Here is a 20,594-nt window from a genome sequence, read left to right as displayed (position 1 = left end):
AGTCTAACGGAAGGATGTAGGATAAGCATTTTGAAATCTTTAGGATTTGCCAAGGGATGAAACAAATTAAATGCACAGAAAAGTAGGGGGAGGAGAATGGCACAAAGATTTTGGGGCTTGTGTTCTTACATTTGAATTTTTTGTGCAGGAAGCATTAAGGCCCGTTCACACTCTTGCAACCGAGTACGACCGTGAGAGACGAGACCGGTTTTCAAGCCTCTTGCGATCTCTTAAAACCAGCTCCGCTCCGGCGCATCCCGTCCTAAGAACTCGCGAAAGGCTTAAAAACCGGTCTGGTCTCTCTCAGTCTTACTCGGTTACAAGAGTGCGAACGGCACTTTAGTGAAACAGCACTTCAGTCCTGGGGGCAATAGGTCATTGCTAGACAATACCTGAATCCACTGATGCATATCAGGCAAACACCTCTTAAAGGGCCCCTGAAAAAAAAAAAACGTTATTGAACAGTCTGATAAGGACACCCGTGTCAAAAAATAAATTTTATGCGAAAATAATAAATTTTTTAGAGCAATATTGACGGCAAGAGATTTATTTTAAATTCTGCGCGCAAAGTCCATGACGTCCCGGAATGGTCATTCGCTCTCGCCACCTCAACACGAAGGCGAAGATGATCCCCTTCTCCTCCACTCGCTCGAAATGCCCAGAGGAAACATGTGGAGAGGAGGTGACTACCGACTAAATTGCGTCTCGCGCCGTCACAATTGCTCTGACCAATTTTTTTTTCACGTAAAATTAATTATTTGACGCGCGTGTCCCAACCAGACTGTTTAAAAAAAAAACATTTTGTTTTTCTTTTCAGGGGCCCTTTACTGAAACAACTTTGCTCTCATTGTTCTAATTTAACACTATTGTAGGAAATGACTCTCAGGAAGCATGAACTGCAAAATTCGCATGTGAAAAGGATTGGTAATTTTTAACAAGATGTTTTGTCTCTTCCAGTTGTACCACAAAGTGCATAAGGGGTGGACGTTACTTAACCATCGTTTCAATCCTGGGGACATGGAGTCATTACTAACCAGGGCCGGTCACTGCTAGCCAAAACAAGACTTCATAGGTGCATATCAGGTTAGTACTTTTTTCTGGTATTTATTTCTTTATTTTAACGAGACAACCTTGAAATGCAGAACAGAAATTCTTTAAGAATATACATAGTTTCTAATTTCCAGAGAATTCAGCTCATCTCTGAAGTCCCAAATCAAAAGCACAGGCTGTAACCTATTTTTGCCGAACATCTTGCAGTTTTGTTGGTTTGCTTTTCATAATGAACGATTCAACTCAGCTGGTGCAAGGGCATTGATAGATTTCTGGAACCATTTAACACAGATGGAGCACCTTATCTGGCGTGTGGCTTGTTAAAGGGATACTGAACCGAAATTTGAATTTCGCGAAATAAGGCTCTAGAAGCGTTGAACAGGACCCTACGAACTCCAAAACATTACTCGTACATCGATATCTCAAACAGATCGCTGCACTTTTGGAAAAGAAGGGCACGATCAAGCGAGGTCTTTGACATCACTGTCCTCCGGGAGAATTTGAGAATGAAGGGAAGCGGCCTCGCTTCTCTCCTCCTCGCTTCGGTTCACCAGCTTGACACGGGACGTAGCGAGGAGGAGAGGGAATAAGAATCGTGACGTGCCTTGTCTCGTCGGCCTCCTCGGCCGGGCACCTCTTTTCTAAAAATATGGCGATCCGTTAGAGATATCGCTGTATGAGTGATCTTTTTGGGTTTTTCACCGTCCCGCCTATCTGTCCAGCCTTGTTTTGTGAGTTCAAAATTGTCAATGTGCACCTGGTGGATGCATGCTGTTATGATTGGCCACCCAGAGAGCAGGTTCGGCTTCCTTGCAGCGCCATCGACTGACCAGAGTCTCGGGCTCGGCATTCTGGCGCCACCGAACATGTCGACCAACGCAGCGTGGGTGGGGTGCAGCTTCCGAGCGACGCCGAGCGGGCCACTTGGCACAGAGGAGCTGACCCCCCTGACACCCCGCTGAGAAACAGGGGCCCGCTTCCTCGGCCTTCGGACCGGGTGCTAACGGATGATGGAGACAAGTGGAGACCTCGAAGTGTAAGTCCTATGCCTTCTTCCAGGTGCTGGGCATGTTGAGTTTGCGATCCTTCACCCTTACTCCAAGTGCAGCAACTGTTCCGCGCTGTTCCATCTAGTGTGTTTCACGATAACTTGACGAGCTGTGGAGGCTGTGGCCTTCCCGACCCAATAAGAGCGTCGAAGCAAAGCACGTGACAGCAACCCCATGGTTGAGGTTGCTGTCGAATCGCATGGTTGAGGTTGCTGTCGAATCGTTTTTACGAATCGCCCACAATTGTGGAAAAAGTAGGTCCCGTAAACAATTCCGGTTAAGTGTAAACACATTGGAATCTATATGGAGATCCGAATGCATCGCGAAAATTAGAACCCGCAAATTATTTCAAAACTTCAGCTTCGACCTTAATTGCGAAATATGGAGCCCGCGAAAAATAAGTCTACAGTAAGCACAAATAAAGTTATTTTCTTAGTAATTCTAGGATTTGAGTGTTTCTGGCTTACATTTGTCTAGTCTAAACTAAAATTTGTGCTTAATAGACTGCAGGGATGATTTACTTAACTAAAAGTTCCTGTTCATGAATAGAATAATTTTTTATTTATACTATACTAAGATTATGTGGCTACACTTCTGTTAAAGGGGTAGGGAAACGAAATTTCAGCGCTCATTTTCTAGCTTTAATGTGTTGCATGTTGCACCCTAACCTCAAAAACACCAGTCTTCCGTAGAAAAGCACAATAAAACTAATTTTAAAGCTAAATAAACGACTTTCAATGTGCACCTGGTGGATGCATGCTGTTATGATCGGCCACCCAGAGAGCGGGTTCGGCTTCCTTGCAGCGCCATCGACTGACCAGAGTCTCGGGCTCGGCATTCTGGCGCCACCGAACATGTCGACCAACGCAGCGTGGGTGGGGTGCAGCTTCCGAGCGACGCCGAGCGGGCCACTTGGCACAGCGGGAGCTGACCCCCCTGACACCCCGCTGAGAAACAGGGGCCCGCTTCCTCGGCCTTCGGACCGGGTACTAACGGACGATGGAGACAACTAGAGACGTTTGGGTCTCTGCGTATGATCGGGAGAGCTGCCTGTTCCTGCGTTCTTCTGGGAAACGGGACGAGAGGGATGCTCTGACCGGGGTGTGACCACGTGGGAGGTCCGTGTCCCAGGAGACTGCAGAGACGTCCCGTGGTGACGAAAGTTGTATGTTATGTATTTTCCGTCATGCGGTGATGTATTGCCTTAATAAATGTTTGTGATTGTTTTCAAAATGTGAAAGTTGCAGAAGGTAGATGATTTTAAATATTAGGTCAGTCATAAAAATTAAGTCAATAGACCCTTTTCCAACGTCAGTGCGAACGCCTGTCCGCCATTGCTTGCTCACATACTCTGAGCATATACTGAAAGCGAGCCCTGCGTCAGCGTTCAGCGAGAACTCAGATCCAGTCACGCACTTCGTGAGCAAGCAGTGCTGACCGCCATTGTTGGTTGATGGACTTTTGATAAGTGTTTACTGACTAGAGAGATACTGTACAAACTATTTTACGAGAACATGTAATGTGACTGTCGGTTTTGTTTACATTACTTTCAGACGCCCATTGGAGGTGCGTCAGCCTGTGACCAACTGGGAAAGCAGATGCAGCTCGCCTCAAAGAATTGCATCATTAACATGCACGAGCTGCTTCAAAGCCCGAGACTGAAGACAAATAAACGAGCCTGCGGGTGGAATGCATGTTCACAATTTCTCGAAGTTCGAGCATTTCTTTGTGCATGCACTTTCTGCCATCTTGCATAGGCTTTAAAAGGAAAGTGTTTCCCTGCTGAACTTCATGTTTCACTGATGAGTGAACCATGTGGTTAATACGATCGATATACACCAATACGCGGCCCTGACGTCACGTCGCTACGGTGGCGCTGCTACTGTTAGGGCGCATGTGCAGACGCTTTACGTCACGTGAATGTCGTTCTTACGCACACGCTGTGCCCGCACCTCGTGTAGAAACTGAATTTGCCCACACCTCGTGAGGGCTTGTTGGTAAATAGTGCGTGGGCCTATAGATCACATCAACGATTTAAACTGCATGAACAATATCATCCATAACAACCATATAGACCGTACCAACCATATGGACCGTACAAACCATATGAACCACACAAACTGTACCAACCCGTATCAACCATATGACCCGTACCAACCGTATGACCCATATGACCCGTACCAACCATATGACCCATATGACCCGTACCAACCATATGACCCGTATCCCATAACGCTATATGAAGGCCCGTATGGAAAATTCATATGGTTTTTTTTCAGTAGGGGACACTTTGATCAGGATGCAAAAACCGAGATTCACACGGACGCTAGTAATGCAGGACTTGGAGCGGTACTAGTTCATGTACAAGAAGACACCGAGCGATTCATCGCCTACGCAAGTCGGGCGCTGACCAAATCGGAGAGAAATTACTCCACGACTGAAAAAAGAATGTCTTCCGGTCGTCTGGGCAATCACTAAGTTCCGCCCGTATTTGTACGGGAGCCCATTCCGCGTAGTCACGGACCATCACTCCCTCTGTTGGCTTGCGAACCTCAAGGACCCGTCAGGACGCCTCGCTCGATGAAGCCTCCGACTACCAGAGTGGAACATGACTATCGTTTACAAGTCGGGACGCAAGCACAGCGACGCTGACTGCCTGTACAGGGCCCCCGTCGAAACACCTTCCGGCAGCTGCGACAACGATTACGACGAGTGCTTTCTAGGAGCAGTGAACACCGACGACATGGCACGACGTCAACGAGACGATCTCGAGGTGCGCGCCTTAATCGAGCACCCGGAAGGGTGCGGGAGTACCGTACCGCGTGTTTTCTCACGAGTCCTGCCGACCTTTGCCATTCGACAGGGTGTACTCTACAAAGAGAACTTTGGGGACAACAACTCGCCGTGGCTGCTGGTAATCTCGACCCACCTTCGAGAGAAGATCTTTCATGCATGTCACGACGACCCGACGTGCATACACCTTGGTTACAGCCGGACACTGGCCTGTATTCGTGAAAAGTATTACTGGCCCAAGCTCCCCAGAACCGTTCGCCTATATGCGCGATCATGCCACGAGTGCCAGCGACGCACGAAACTGCCGACAAAGCCGGCAGGTCTCCTGCAGCCGATTCCTCCGCCAACTGCACCATTCCAGCAGATCGGAGTGGATCTACTTGATCCTTTTCCGCCGTCGACCCCGGGAAACCATTGGATAATTGTTGCCACTGATTATCTCACGCGGTACGCAGAAACAAAGCCCCTTCCTTCAGGGACAGCTGTTGAAGTCGCCAAGTTTTTCATCGAGTCCATCGTACTCCGGCACGGTGCTCCCAAAGTTCTAATTACAGATCGCGGATCATCGTTCATGACACAGCTCACCCGAGAAATCCACCGGCTCAGTCACAACACCCGCAGACCAACGGGCTAACGGAGCGACTCAACAAGACGATCGCCGACATGATCTCTATGTACAGAAGTCTTGTGCGCCCCAGCGCACAAGACTTCTGACGAGGTGTTGCCCTACGTCACGTTCGCCTACAATACGGTGGTCCAAAAGACCACAGGATTCATACCTTTCCAGCCGGTACATGGTCGGAAGGTAACGACCATGCTGGACACGATCCTGTCCATGAGCCAGTTGACAATAAGAGCGACGACGCCCAGGTGGTTGCTCAACGGGCCGAAGTCGGCCAGCTCGCCCGACTCCTGATTCAAGACCAGCAACGCGTCGACGCGGGCCGCTACAACCTTCGTCGCAAGGACGTCCACTTCCAGCCCGGAGACAGGGTGTGGGTGTGGACGCCCTTCCATCGCCGCGGCCTCAGTGAGAAACTGCTGAAACGATACTTTGGACCATACAAGGTACTTCGTCGCCTCGGAGAGCTGAACTACGAAGTGATGCCCGACGGAACAAGAACATCATTACGCTGCCCACCACGACCTGAACTCGTCCACGCCGTGCGCCTGAAGCCGTACTACGCTCGATAGGAGTGTGGACCTTATGTGTTTCAAATGGCTCCTTAGTTTGCCGTTCTTTTTATGTGCTTCGTTTTGTTTTGTGTTGCATCGGGGCGATGCACTTTTTAAAGGGGGGAGTAATGCCGTGCGCGCAGCTGACCATGTCGGCAGCGCGGCTGTGGCCTAACTGTTATCGTGCTTGCCTCCCCCGCGAAGAGCCAGAGTTCGATCACCGGGAGTTACGCGTCCTTTTATTTATTCTTGCAGTTTAACTTTTTGGTGAATTCGAGAACTTTGTTGCTTGTTCAAGGTAGGAAAGTTCTAGTCGCCGAACCTTCCAGGTCGATTGTTCCAGAAGCCAGCGCGTGTACATAAGGGGCTCCGCGTGGCGATCTGCAGTCAGTCTCGCCCCAGCGTTCGACTCTGCTGTTACGCCGACTTGGACGCTCCGCGACGCTCTCCTGTTATCTTCTGTTTCTTTTTTTAGTTTTGGGCACAAGATCGCCTCATTGAAAGTTTCAGTTTCCCCCAGTTATTCTTTGTTTCCTTGGATGTTTCTTCGTGACAATATTCACGTCTTATTCGTGGATATCCGCAGGCAACTGGTAGATGCGGATAAAAATGAATCAGATTTGGCGGATCGGATGCAGATGCCAGATCCTGTGGATATCCGTGGGTCTGGATTTACATATTTGCCGAGGCGGCCCATAAACGTGTCCGAACGAAGAATCTTCAAGTGAGTGATATTATGAAGTGCATCATCGAGTCCATCCTTGACGATATTCTGGTTCTACACAGCGACCTCGACAAGTGAAACGTGCACGTGTGTGCGTTTTGTATTCAAGACAAATCGCAATTTGCTGCTAAGGATGTGGTCCCGAGCAAACAGCTGCAGGCTTGTCTTTGAAACTGAAACCGATAGGTGTTGCTAGTGACGCGAACGATCTCTGGAATGATTATCGCTTATAATATAAATTCGATAAAAGGTAATACAATAAAATTACATTCACCGTATTCTCACTTGGAAAGTTAATTGTACAACGATAAGCAAACGGCTTAGAAGCTACCAGCTTTTTTATTCATGCTTGGTGTTATAATGTTAAATAAATGCGCAAAATGCGGGTCGTATGCGGTTTTGAATTTGGCAGGTGCAGTTAGGTTGCGGATGCAAAAATAATTATGCCTGCGGATGCAAATCGGAAGCGGATACAATAATCTAAGACTTTGAATAAACTTCATTTGCAAGTAGCGCTTTGTGTTGTTCGTTTCTTTTACTTGTCCGTTGTTTTTTTAGCGCGCTTACCCTCGAAAATATGGATCGCCAACTAGCCGAACTAGCCCTTCTAATTCAAGAACATTGCGGATGCTGTCCATATGTGGATACAATGTCTGCGATGTGGATCGGATGCGGAAGATCAAACTGCCATCCGCACAGGGTTATAATTATAGGGATGTTTTGTCCAGCATGTTTCCTGCAAGCTTGGTTTTTACCGAAGGCCTGTGCACAGGATCACTGCACAGTCTACCTTGATGGAGCATGGGGCAGACTGCAGACACCAGTGCTGTGTCAGCATTCAGCAGGGACTTGTGTTCAATCAGTGCTTCACTGATGAAGCACGAGTACGAAGGCCGACACGCTATTCGGCTTCATCCGACGAATGTTGCGTCAGAAATTGACAAGTAATTCGTTGTCACTGAAAGTGGACCGCTACGGCTGTACAGTCTCCTGCCGCCATATATTTGGCGACAGCTTTTGCTGACAACAACACCAAAGAATGGGTTCTGCGTTCATCCCGTTGAGCACCGATCAAATTTGTGCAGGTACACTTTCACCTCTGAAATTCCACAAAATGTTGTCCCAGAGTGTGCATGTACTGGTACCTTCCGTGACAATATAATTAGTTACCTCCAAGAAATCGCTACCCACAAATGGAGCAGAGATGTCCCATGATTCCCGTGTTTTGAAGAACCAACAGTCCTCCGGTGGCACGTATGGGTGGCTTCCGTGGCGGGGAATTTTTGTTACTACAAACAGTCTATGGGGAAAGGTTGGGTGCTGGTAAGACAGCGGTGCTGCGGCCAGTGCCGGGCCAAACTTTGTGTTCTCTAAAGAACCGTACTCCTGCTGCAGCAAAGCCTCTCCGAAGTTCGTGTAGCTACCTAGGCCGAGGAGAGCTTTTCCCAACTTCTTTCTTACTTCGTTTTGCTGGGCCTGGCTTCATACAGTCATCCTACTGTCATAGAGTCGTGATAGCAGCGGGGCGTTGCGTCCGCCCTCTCATACACTTCGACAGTCAACGGCCTGGATTCAGGTGCCGTGAATCTGTGGACTTCGGGGAACCCTCCACTGCTGCAGTAGGTCGGTACAGGAAAGTTCAGCTGGTGCCTGGTTGAAGCACCTGGACTGTAAAAGGGCTATCGTGCGTTGAAGCGCTATTAATTGGTTATAAGCCACGCTTCCCGCAGGACATTTACAGTTGTCGTCCAAAAACTGGCCTTTTTTGTTGACTGTTGCCATTACTGTGTCTTTTTTCTTTTTGTGCTTCTATGTAGGGGAGCATGTCTTATCAACACATAAAAATGAGCCACCACACAGAAACTGCAAGAATATCTTGGAGCCCTGTATTTTCGCATCGGCAGGCGGTATAGGTCGTTTCTGCGAAAGGAATTTCGGTGCTGCCTTTGGTGCATGACCACAGGCTTCTGTTGTGCAGCCAACGTCCGCACCCTGCTGTGCAGAAGGCAAGGAGCCCTCTGCACAAGCTCGGAAAGCTTCCTCCATTTTCGAGGGTATTCGCTCCTTCTGTGATTCCAAACATTTCTTGATGAGGCTCCCTTCCTAGCTAGAGAAGAATGTGCTTGCAGCGCCTTTCGCAGACCATGTAACAACAAAACGTTATACTGGCTGCGGTCACCAAAGCTCAAAGGCTTTCCAAATGGTATTTCAGAGCAGAATCGGGGTTCGAGTCGCCCAAGGGTAGAGCGCATGTAAGCGATTAAGCGATTGACGAAACTAATGCCCCTGAATAAAAAACTGTAGCGACATCTTCTCCCTTCTTCTCTGACGCGCACACCTTTTATCTTTATGTTTTGCTTTTTTACACCCGTGCGTCGACTGTGGCGCCACCTGGATCGGCCCCAAATAGCTGGCGGCATTCTTCAAAGGATGTCGCTACTTTTCCGCATAAAAAAGCTTTAGACGAGACGAGCGACGGCGATGAGAGACAGCGACGAGCGACGGAGATTTTCGGTCGTTGCTTCGCTCCGACACAGCTTTCAGACACAAGGTAGACATTAAACACGATAACACTTGCCTTCTTTTGCGTGTAGTTCGCCTTTAGCGACGTTGGCACCACATAAGCTTCGACGAGGAAGTTGTAACTCCGTTCCACGCACCGGTACGTGCCCGACCGGTGTCGGTAAAATGTTTACACTTCACTATCACATATCGGAGGCAGTTGCAACAGGTTGTTTACCAACCTGTGATTGGAAAAACGCCGGAACAGGCGATGATGCACTCCAGCATTGATAGCACAGAGAGCACAACGAGTACGCGACTCAAATACGAAACGTATGTCAACGGAGGAGCGGCACGACGAACGTACCGAACGCGACAAACGCTGTCGATGGCGGTGGTCGCCCAGTGTTGCTAGATGTTTTTCTTTTGCTGCCAAGATTTTTTTAGTGTTGGCATACTTTTGAAAGGGGTCTATTCTAGTGTGCCTCAATGTCCTTCTGTTTAGGGTGATGCCACCCTTTGTAGTACCCGATGCCGACAACACGCGCTCGCAGGGAAAATACAAAGAAATCGACGAAAACAAAATGTCGCCATAGCACAGTCAGCTCCACAGGCGCGTGCAGGGACACGCTCTTTCACGCGCTTCTGAACAAAAAATAAACATAAACGTGTGGGACAAAATGGCGAGTTGCCACCACCCTAAGCAAAGCGCACATGAAGGCACCCTAGTCTATTCTAAAGCAACAGCCAAAACAAATGGCATCTTGCTCGCGCGTTCATCAAAACTTTGTTTTGGTTATTTACTTCGAATCTTTTATACAGGGAGGACGTGCGCGTGCGGCGCGTTGAATACCATTTCCTGCATTCTCCTTGAGGCTTGGGTTATTTACGAATAGGTTTATTATGGTGGACTAGGATATTATAGCTCTATTTCACCATAAGCGCGAGCGACACCGCAGACAGGAGCGCACTGTTCTTATAGCTTGCACTGATGTCCCAACAGCTACCGTTGCAGTAGCCATGCTGCTGAGTAGGTACCTTTTGCAGCGTAAGAAAAAAATGCGAATGACCACCAGCATGATGTTACTGGCAGGTGTCGCCATTGCTGGGTACTGACTATTTTTTTCTACTTCCAGGCTCTCTTGAGCCACCCAAGTGGAAAAATCATTTGTATGAGAAATATTTGTGTCCAATAAACACATGAATCATACAAGATATATAAAAACAAAGAACCATATAAGAACTACATAAGAACTATATGAGATATATAAGAACAAATAAAAAAAAATATAAAAAATTTATAAGAAACTTTTTGCAAGTTTATTTTATGGTTCTTATATAAGTTATATAGTTCTTATACAGTTCTTATATGGTTCTTACATGTTCTTATACATCTTGTATGATTCATATGTGTTTATTAGGCACAGAAATTTCACATACAAAAGGAAATTTTTTAATCGGGTACTGCTTGTGCGGTATGGAACAAACATGGTTACGGTGGCTGGAAGGGGAGATGTGAGCATCGGCACGCGAGAGGAGGAGTAGCCGCTAAGGACGAAGCGCTGGCGCTGCTGTCGACACTGAGATACGTCACGTAAAGGGAACAGCGCAAAAGATGACTAACACACTTAGAGCACACCGTCAAAAAGGAACCTATAACGCGCGCTGACCATCAACTTTGGCTTGTATTTTTGCCTTCTTCCTCTGCACCTATAAAAAAGAGAAAACAAAAATACAGACGATGCGATTCGGATGCTGTTTGCTCCGCGACTAAGTATCGCCTACGATAAGCGCTCCTGAAAATACTTTTGAAACTAAGACTATGCTGATTTTGGACATCTGGCTAACCATAGCCTCCTACAAACTGTCAAAGCCTCGCACATCGCCTCAAGAAGTGGCTGCCGAAATGGAAAAGGTGGAGCGGCAGACAGCGTATGAGAGGAGAGCCACGTGACTGGCGCCCCGCTGCGGCGAGACGCCGAAACGCGTTTTGCCGCTGCCGCGAGACATTGCGGCGAGACGCGAGGACTCGAAAGTGTGTTTCGGGTCCTTGCCGCTACAAAAACTGTGCGATGACGTCCAGGTTCCCCCAGAGCCGTTTATACTGAGAGAGTTTGGCCTTTTTAAAGATATTTTGACAGCCTGGCAACCAGTGCAGCGTAGTCTGACCATAGAGTTATTATAATGTACGCTAGAGGTTCAACTGGCGCTAGTGTCTATGCGACTTCCGGGAGGCAAATTGAAGCAGACAGCAACCAGTCTACTTTTGCGGTGCTCCTGTGCATTCCTATGGGAATACGCACGTGAATTTTGTCTATTCGCCGTAAAATAACACGAATAACTTTTGTTATTTCGGTTGTACCGGATAGTATGTACCTTTATTGATATTGTGAAAGTGTAATTGATTGAGTTACAACATTTTTCTTTACCACTGAACGACGTTAAACTTCGCTCTATTTCAGGCTCAAACCTCTGTTCAACAGACGGTGTGTAAAAACAAGCGACGATTCTAAGCAAAATAACAATCGAAAGGAATGTAGAGTGCGTTTAAGGTTCAATAGCATTTTGGTGGCGCTTATATATTGCTAATATGTCCTTTCTGTCACTATATGAAGACTCCGTCGTGCATCTTTACAGTCTGCTAAAAAAATAAAGCATGTGGGCCACGAGAGGTGTGTCTTTTTATTATTTCCTATGTCGGGCAGTTTTAATCGGGCACCTGTTCTCTGGCTTCTCCCCATTTGCAAAGATCTGGAGCCTGCGGGTGATGATTTGAACCCAGAACATGCATCTTTGCACATATTCATGAGCAGAAAGAAGAAAGCAGTACTTATTTATTACAAATCTGACTATAGTACGTGACTTTCAATTTATTTGATCGTCTGCATGCACAAAGAGTTACTTATCCAGTGTTACTGTGTAGTTCTTGCCGTCTCTCTTGGTTTTCCACATGTCCTTCGCTCGTTTGGCACGTATGTCCCTCATGTTGAAAAGTGCCGACGCCGTGTTCGCGCTAACAGTGTCCGACAGTGCACATAAATACACGTACGAAGCGGTTTTAGCATCGTTTTTCGTGTCACGAATTTCAAATGAAAACGCTGTAACTGACCAATTATTTCGTCTGCGTGACTGAGAAAAGTTCCAAGCTACCTAGTACGTACGAATTTTTCGTGATATTTGCTCTTATAATCGAGCGCAGCGAGAAAATGCACCCGCTTTTTCCCATAGCAATGCATTACCGGAAGTCAATTTCGGACTGGTTGCTGTCTGCTTCAATTTGCAGCAGCACACTAGCGCCAGTTGAACCTCTAGCGTACATTATAATAACTCTATGAGTCTGACAACCGGGGGATGACTATTTCCGTCCGCCATTTCGGGGCTCTGACTCACAGGAACTCTATGCGATTCCTCAGGAATAAAGAAGACAAAGAAGTAACACCATTTTCTGCTATCGCGCAATCCGCTGGTTCTAGCGGGCAACAAGTTCCGCCTATTGGCTGAAGTCTTTCAGTATAAACGGCTATGAGTTCCCCAAGAAATGGCTCTTTCATGCTCTGAGCACCAGATGCTCGCGCTCGAAATCTGTGACCGGGCACTTTATGGCCCCGTCGCCGAACTCCCAAGATTTTTGAGTGTAGAGGAGGCTATGTGCTAACATAACACAATAATACATTTGTGTTTTTTTTGTGTTTTTTTGTCGACGTCGTTGACGTCGTCGTCGTCCTCGTCGTCCGGAACGGCGCAAAAAAAAAAAAACTTTCTTAGTTATAATATTATATGATATATTTCTTTTCGCTGAGAAGATCTGCACCACCGGAGAAAAGCAGGTCGCCCATGCCTTGAAGGTCTGCGGCGCCGCTTCTTATGATGATGAAAAGGAATACTACAAGGAATCGTGTGAATGACGGATTGCTTTTATAGATTTACACGATGCTTTGAATACAATTCGTACAAGGTTTCCTGCCTTGACTTTGCTTGTTTTGGGCGATTTTAATCTCCCCGGCATTGACTGGTCTGGTCTATATCCTACCATATCTTCAAATTCTGCAGCGTGTTTGAGTTTTTAAGTCTCTGCTCCGATTTTTCGTTAACGCAGATAGTTACTAGGCCGACTCGTGTTACGGCAACTTCTGAGAACGTGCTGGACCTTATTCTTTCTACTGCGCCTGATCTTGCATCCTCTCTTACGTAATTACCTGCCATCAGCGGTCACTGTTTACTTCCCTTTTACCTAAGCGCTCCTGTATCTGCCTTTCAAAAGCGAAGAATAACTCTTTTCTTGATTATGGCAAAGCTGATTTTGAGGCTATAAACAGCGAGTTGGCGCAATTCCTTGACTTTTTCCTATCCCATGTTTTTTAATGCTCTGTCGAGGTTAATTGGACAATGTTCAAAAATAAAGTCGATTCCCTTATGAATTCTTTCGTCCCACGTCGGTTTCTTACTAATAGCTCCACGTCCCCATGGTTTAACAATGCTTTGAAAAGACTTTTAAATAAAAAGAAACGCCTGTTCCGCACTGCTAAGCGTACAGACACGGTTGAGCGCTGGGCGGTTTACCACAACGCAGAAAATTTATACAGAAATGCAATCAAGGACGCTAAACAAGCTTTCAACCATACCTTGCTCCGTCTGTTATCAACTAATGTCAAAATGTTTTGGAGCGTTATTAATGGCAAGAAAGACAAGGTTATTTTGCTTTATGACTCTGATGGCATCGTTATGTCTAACGATTACTCTGCAAAAGTCCTCAATGTGGTGTTTGTACAATCGTTTTGTAGGGATGTAAGCTGTTCTATTGTTACTTACCCTAATCATGATTTCTTTCCTATGAACCCGCTTGTATTTAATTTTGATCGCATTGTTAAGCTGATTGACAACCTCAAGGTGTCCTCATCATGTGGTATTGATTATATTAACACTAAGTTTCTAAAGAATACTAAAATTTACATGCAATTTTTCTTACTATGATTTTTGAGCAATATATTTTTACTGGTGTCCTTCCTGAAGATTGGAAAACTGGCAAGGTGGTTCCACTTCATAAATCAGGCGACAAACACTGCCCCGACAGTTATTGGCGACGTGTGCGACCGAAACCGTCGCTGTGGTCGGCCTTCCACGATTGGCCCAAAAGCTGACTATGACGTCGGAAAGGTTTTTTTTTTTTATTTGCTATTTTGGTTCATCGAGCGACAGAGATGTTAGCTAGGGCTTATTTGCCCCCTCTTGCTACTCTGTTTCTGTTATAGATAGCGACCTTCTTGAGCGTCCTTCTGCGTCTACAGTGTTTGCAGCAAACCAGTTGATTCTAAGTAATCCATCAGTATTTTAAACGCCCGTGCTTGGTTTCGAGTGTTGGTGCAGGGTCCTAGCACCTTTCGCATGGTCATTGGTTGGTCATCCAGAAGATTCAGTTCCTTAGTGAGGATCACACGCTCTTTCTCGTATCGTTTGCAGTTAACGAGTACATGTTCGATTGTGTCCTCGGTATGGCAAGTCGCGCAGTTTGGGAAATCTCGCTGCTTGTACTTGTAGCGTTGGCGGCCAGTCCGGGCGACCCCAAGGCGAAGTTTAAAATAAACTGAAAGTTGGTTTCGAGGTGTGCTCCAAGGGATTCTTTTTTGAAGCTTGGGGTCCAAGTTGTACAGGTGATAAGGGTGGCCCTCAGGTTGCTCCCAGATTTTTACCGTTATCTGGTTTGCGACACCAGAGAGAAAGCTCTTCACATCAGCTTTCGCAACGGGAATGGCCTCTGTTCTTTCGTTTTTGTGCGCCCGAGCTGCTGTCATATCGGCTATCTCGTTGCCAGTGACGCCAACATGTCCTGGGACCCATTGATATGTAATGGCATACCCCTTTTTGTGCAGGGTGTCGTTCTTATCGAGTATAGCCTGTTGCAGGCCCGGGTATGCGCACTTTTTGGCTGTGGTTGATAGGGATGCCAACGCCGATTTTGAGTCCGTGCACACCACATAGCTCTTCGGAGAAGTTGCCTCTATGTAGTGTAACGCTTGCAAGATGCCGTGGAGCTCGGATGCCGTGGACGATGTACGGTGGGAGAGTTTGTACCCTTCCGAAATGCTCGCATCCGGCACGTAGATTGCAGAGGACGAGCTCATCGCAGTGCTTGATCCATCTGTGTATATCTGGATGGCGTTCTTGTAGTTCTCTTCAATGTAATATTGAGTGAGGAGCCGCTTCACAAAACCGAAGGCTGTGCCTTTGCCTACGTCCGGTATTGAGAGGTGGACCGTTGGGGTCAGCCATGTCCAAGGTGCTCGCTGGGGGTGACGATACGGTGCAGCGTTCGCCGGAAAGGCTTCGACGTGGTTTCTTACCACTTCTGCAAAACTCGACGCTGGACGTGAAATGTGCAGGCCCGCCAGATGATGCGCTTCGTGCTGGGTTGAAAAACGACTGTAGTGCCGGAGGGTCTCTTGAACACGGAGCGCCTCTATACGTTGTTCGTGCGCTTCTGCTATAACTCCTGCAGAAGGCGACGCTCGGGGCACTCCCAGCACAACGCGGAGGCTTCTTGCCTGCTGTGCCAAGAGTCCCCGTTGGGTTGTTGAACTGACCCGGTGCAGTAAAGGCAGACTGTAGCGCAGACTTCCCAGTACCATTGATTTGTGTAGCTGCATGAGGGCGGCTGAATTTCCCCATTTCGAGCCAGAAAGACAGCGCATGATGTTCACGTACGAGTTGACCTTGCATCGAAGTCTGTTCATTTCAGGTGCCCAGGTGAGCCGCTTGTCGATAACTAATCCAAGAAAGGTGTGCTTGTTGACGTAGGGGATAATTTGCTCTCCTATGTGTATGGGAAAGCGCTTGCAACTTCGCCTGGTGAAAGCCATAGCGACGCATTTGCTGGGCGACGGGTGTAGGCCTCTGCAGTTCAGGTATCTTTCGATTCTGCTGAGTGCTTTCTGGAGCCTTCCACAGATTACTGTGCGGTTCGGGCCCGAATACCAGATACACAGATCATCGGCATACATCGACATCTTTACATGCTCTGAAAGTTCCTGCGGCAGGTGGGCCAGGACGACGTTAAAGAATGTGGGGCTCAAGACGCCCCCCTGTGGAACGCCGGCAGTTACGGAGAAACAGTCACTGTTTCCTTCTGTCGTGGTTAGGTAAATTGTGCGTCCTTGAAGGTAATCCAAGATCCAGTTGTAGATTCGACCACGTACGCGAAGTTTAATGAGGGACGTGAGTATTGCTGAGTGTTCCACGCTGTCGAAAGCAGCCTTTATGTCCAGAAACACAGCTACCGTGGAGAGACGACGGCTCCGATGCTGTTCAAACTTCTGAGACTAAAGGTACGTTTATACTCCAACGTAACGTCGACGGGCGCGGCGTAGCGCAGCGCGCACAGATTCTGATGGGACGCAGATATCGAGTTCCTGGTTGCTGGCCAATGAAAGGCGCGCGTTCTGCACTACGCTGCGTTCACTGCGCTCAACGTCGGAGTATAAACGGCCCTTAAGTCCACGACGCCGTCAATGGCAGAACGGCCACGACGAAACCCCGACATGCACTCGGGGAAGACCCCTGTCTTTTCGAGGTACCAGAGCAGACGGTTTAGGATCATACGCTCCATCAACTGCCCAATGCAGCTGGAGAGCGCAATGGGGCGGTATGACTCAAGCGACAGAGGCGATTTTCCTGCTTTCAGGATGGGAACGAGGCGAGACTTCTTCCATGACTCTGGGAGCTGTCCTGTGTTCCAACTGACGTTGTATTGTTGCAGGAGGGCACCGAGGGCGAGGGGTCCCAGATTGGCTAGTGCCTTGTATGTAACACCATCCGGGCCTGGAGAGGTGTGTTGGGAACACTCCTGTAGAGCACTTTTGAGTTCCCTCATGGTAAAAGCCTCGTCTAGCTCCGGTAGCACGGCGGCTTCTGTGGTTTTCTCGTGTGACAAACCGCTCGCAGGGCGCCGCTGCTGGAGCTGGCAGAACGCATTGGCTGCAGCATGCTCAGTGATTCCTTTTGAAAGTGCCAAGGCTCGGAAGGGAAACTTCTGCCTGGGTGTTTTCTTGAGCCCTCGGGTCACGTTCCATAGTCTCGTTGACGGCTTGTGAAGGTCCATTGAACCGCAGGTACCTCTCCAACATCGCATAGAGAGTCGAATTAAGTGTCGTCGTACGACCGCCAGGGTTCGTCATGCTTCCACCCAGTCCGCGGCTTTACCAGTTCGCCTGGCACGTCGTTCAGCACGACGTCGAACCGCTCGCAACTTCTCATAATCTGCGTCGATCGCAAGGTATTTGGCGGGGAGTTTCACCATTTTCGTGCTGGATGTCAATGATGATGTTATGCGGGCAGTGATGTCTGTATCTCCTGCACCATTTTTATATGCTGACTCTGTTTCGTTTCCGAAACGACTCCAGTCTGTATATGGAATTGTCCGGTTGTGCCTTCTTCCTCCAAAGCCGTCGAGGGAGACGAGTAGAGGCAGGTGGTCGCTGCCCCTGGTGTCAAGAGCTGTCATCCATCGGACGGGAAGACGGAAGTCCTCAGAAACCGCAGTGATATCAAAGGCGCTCCTGAGCTCTCCCCGAAGAAAAGTGTATGTTCCATCATTAAGGACCCCCATGTTCCAATAGCTGAAAATGTCTTCTAGGAGTCTTCCTCTCGCATCAAGTTTATCTCCGCCCCACAGCGGGTTGTGTGCGTTGACATCGCCACAAAGAAGAAAAGGTCCATCAATTTCCTGCAGCACGGCCTGAATTTCCTCGCCTGAGAAATGCACTCTTGGCGGAATGTAGATCGCGATGATTGTGAAGGATATTTTTTTGTACTGAAGCTTGAGACACACGTAATCGGCTGTAGTGTGAAGGGAGACTTCTTTCCTTGCAACTGAAATGTCTGTGCGCACACACACGGTGATACGACTTTTTTCCCGATCAGGAACGGAATGATGGCACTCGTATCCGGATATGCGGAGCGTTGAAGATGCATTTGATTCGATAAAGATTGCAATGGGCGTTTCATACTTTTGTACAAAGTCCCGTATATCAGGCAGTTTGTTTCGTAGGCCGCGCACGTTCCAGTGGAGCACAGTGCATTCGCGGTATATTTGATGCATAAAAAGTTCTTCTACAGAGTCTAGACGTCGTTCACTAGCGTGCTCTTGAAGTACGATACCTGTGGTGCTCGTTGCGTGTGCTGTAGGTAACTCATTTGTGGAAGTTTGATGCCTAGCAAGCTCCATCGCAGAGCCATTGCTGAATCAGTGTGATTATTTGGAGAATCGCTCGCACCACAGGAGAGTCAAACGGCTTCAGAAGTTCCGTGACCACTGGCATTACAGTTCGTGCAAGGGTTCCCAGTGAGGATATCAGGCTGGGCTGTTCGTTGCCGGTCGCGCTTCGGGAGGTTTTACGGTTGCTGGTTGGCTGTGATTGTGCTTGAGCAGAGGCAGTGCGGAGCGCATGACTGTATGAATTCCGCTGTGCTGTGCGCTGCGATGAATGTTGGGATGTGCCTTGCTCTCTAATGCTATTTGGAGGCTCCACGTGCTGTTCTCTCGATGCACCTTGTTCCCGAGAGACTGATTCAGGGTTTGATGATGCACGCCGTGCAGGGTGCGAACTCCGTGTTTCACTCTGTGATGCGTTGCTCTGCTCGGGGGGGAGGTCCTGCGTCTCATCATAAAGGTCACTGAAACGGTTCTGAAGAACGATCAAGTTGTCGTGTTCGATGTTGCGCTGGCCGCGGCTTCGGACGGCAGCTCGAGCAGTTTTGAAGTCTACTTTGTTAATTGTTTTGTACTTGTTTACGGCTCGTTCTTGTTGCCAGATCACACAGTCTTTCGAGGTTGCCTCATGTGCGCCCTTGCAGTTCACGCACTTGGCCCTTTCGGCTTCGCATCTTTCGCTCGCGTGGGAGCCAGAGCATCTGGTGCACACCTCGGGGCGAGTGCAAACTGCCTTGACGTGTCCAAACTTGCCACACTTCCTGCACTGCGCTGGTCGATCAACGTATAGTTCGACCTTATGTCGTACTCTGCCCAGAAATACGTGTTCCGGTAGGGTCGCAGAAGTGAAAGTGACGCGAACCGTTTCCGTGTCAGCAAAACGACGCACCTGCGTGATTTTCGTCATGTTCGCGCTTAGGTTCCGAAGCAACACTTTCTCCGAGATGCTTGCGTCAACGTCCCGAATAATGCCCACAGCAGTGTTCGGATTCCGAGGCTCGTATGCCCGCACTGCAATGCCGACGAGCTTCCTGATTCGCAGCAAGGACGCTGTGGATTCTTGATTTCGTGTGTCCACCGCGAGTATGTTCAATCTCTTGTTGCAGCGAATTTCACCAACTTCGGTAGGGGCGTGACTATTTAGAGCCTCCGTGAGCTTCAGGCCGTTGAGCTTGTTCAGAAGTATCGTCGGGTCTTGCGGTGCGAAGATGACCGTCAGACCGAGTGAAACGATGGCCTTCTTTCTGCTTTCCTCATCACTGGCGCTCTCGATCTTGCGCTTCCGTTTGCGTCCTGTCTTCACAGAAATGAAGTCCTCGTCATCCTGGTCCTCTGGGCCTGATGTAGTCATGTCAGAGTCAGAAGTGTCGTTGGAAGTTGAGTTGTCATGATTTCCTTTGCTGCCGTCCACGAGCTTGCCACTTGTCCCTGCTTCCGCAGGTTGTTGACAGTTGTCGAGATGACCGGCTGCCGTTGTGTTCGCACTGGTGTCGTTTTCCGCAATCACAATTGGGGGCGTAGCCATGGCGACGGCAGCCCGAAATTGCGACGCCGGTGAGAGCATGAGTATGGGAGGCCGGAGGATACCCTCCGTCCTCCCAGGGGCTGATCGTGGGAGCAGTCGCTGTTCCGTTGGTCGTCTTGTGGTGTCGGCGAGGGATGTCTACTTCCCAGGCTTGTGTTTGCGAGCAGTTGATCTGGGCGCACAACGACGGTCAGGGAGCCACCCGAAAAATTATCAAGAGAGCGGCGGTGCGAAGGCGGGATGCCGTGAAAGGCGATCTCGATCCGAACTCTCGGAAAGGGTATACCATCGACGGAAATAAGAGGAATAAAAGAACTTTAATTTCGACGGTGTTGGCAGTGTTGCTTTGAGAGCGCAATGATTTCAGGCTTCCACCATGCTATTTACAAACACCATCGAACTTGTTGTTCTCAAGCTAATGACGTCACAAGGGGGAACCATAGGAGGGCGCCACCAAAGCATCTCGCCGCTAATAGACCCATTTCCATAAACGTTACTCTTTGTAAAATGTTAGAGCATATTATTTATTCACATCTTGTTAAATATCTCGAATCCAACTCTTTTTTCTCGTCC

The 20,594-nt window shown here is 48.4% G+C and overlaps 1 protein-coding gene, 1 long non-coding RNA gene and 1 pseudogene across 2 annotated transcripts; 1 reads left to right on the top strand and 2 right to left on the bottom strand.

Moving 5' to 3' along the window:
- Positions 1-8,574, bottom strand: part of LOC120840925 — a 37,510-nt pseudogene extending 28,936 nt beyond the window's left edge.
- On the top strand, positions 1,041-3,814 carry LOC115319992. The gene is made up of 4 exons (XR_006076795.1): positions 1,041-1,083; positions 1,867-2,086; positions 2,904-3,264; positions 3,653-3,814. It is a non-coding gene; the product is annotated as an uncharacterized LOC115319992 (long non-coding RNA).
- A 5,999-nt stretch (positions 8,575-14,573) lies between the features above and the next one.
- On the bottom strand, positions 14,574-16,295 carry LOC120840924. Its single transcript, XM_040211711.2, has one exon. The coding sequence runs from the start codon at positions 16,293-16,295 to the stop codon at positions 14,574-14,576; it is 1,722 nt and encodes a 573-aa protein (XP_040067645.2).
- Between the last annotated feature and the right edge of the window lie 4,299 nt (positions 16,296-20,594).

This window comes from Ixodes scapularis, unplaced genomic scaffold (assembly GCF_016920785.2).
Source record: "Ixodes scapularis isolate PalLabHiFi unplaced genomic scaffold, ASM1692078v2 PGA_scaffold10__122_contigs__length_95168666, whole genome shotgun sequence".
NCBI lineage: Eukaryota > Metazoa > Arthropoda > Arachnida > Ixodida > Ixodidae > Ixodes > Ixodes scapularis.
This window is presented reverse-complemented; position numbering and strand designations above follow the sequence as displayed.

What these genes read in the sequence shown, in the direction of transcription:
- LOC120840924 (XM_040211711.2), bottom strand. Translation starts at nt 16,295, where the DNA reads ATGTCGATGTATGCCGATGATCTGTGTATCTGGTATTCGGGCCCGAAC.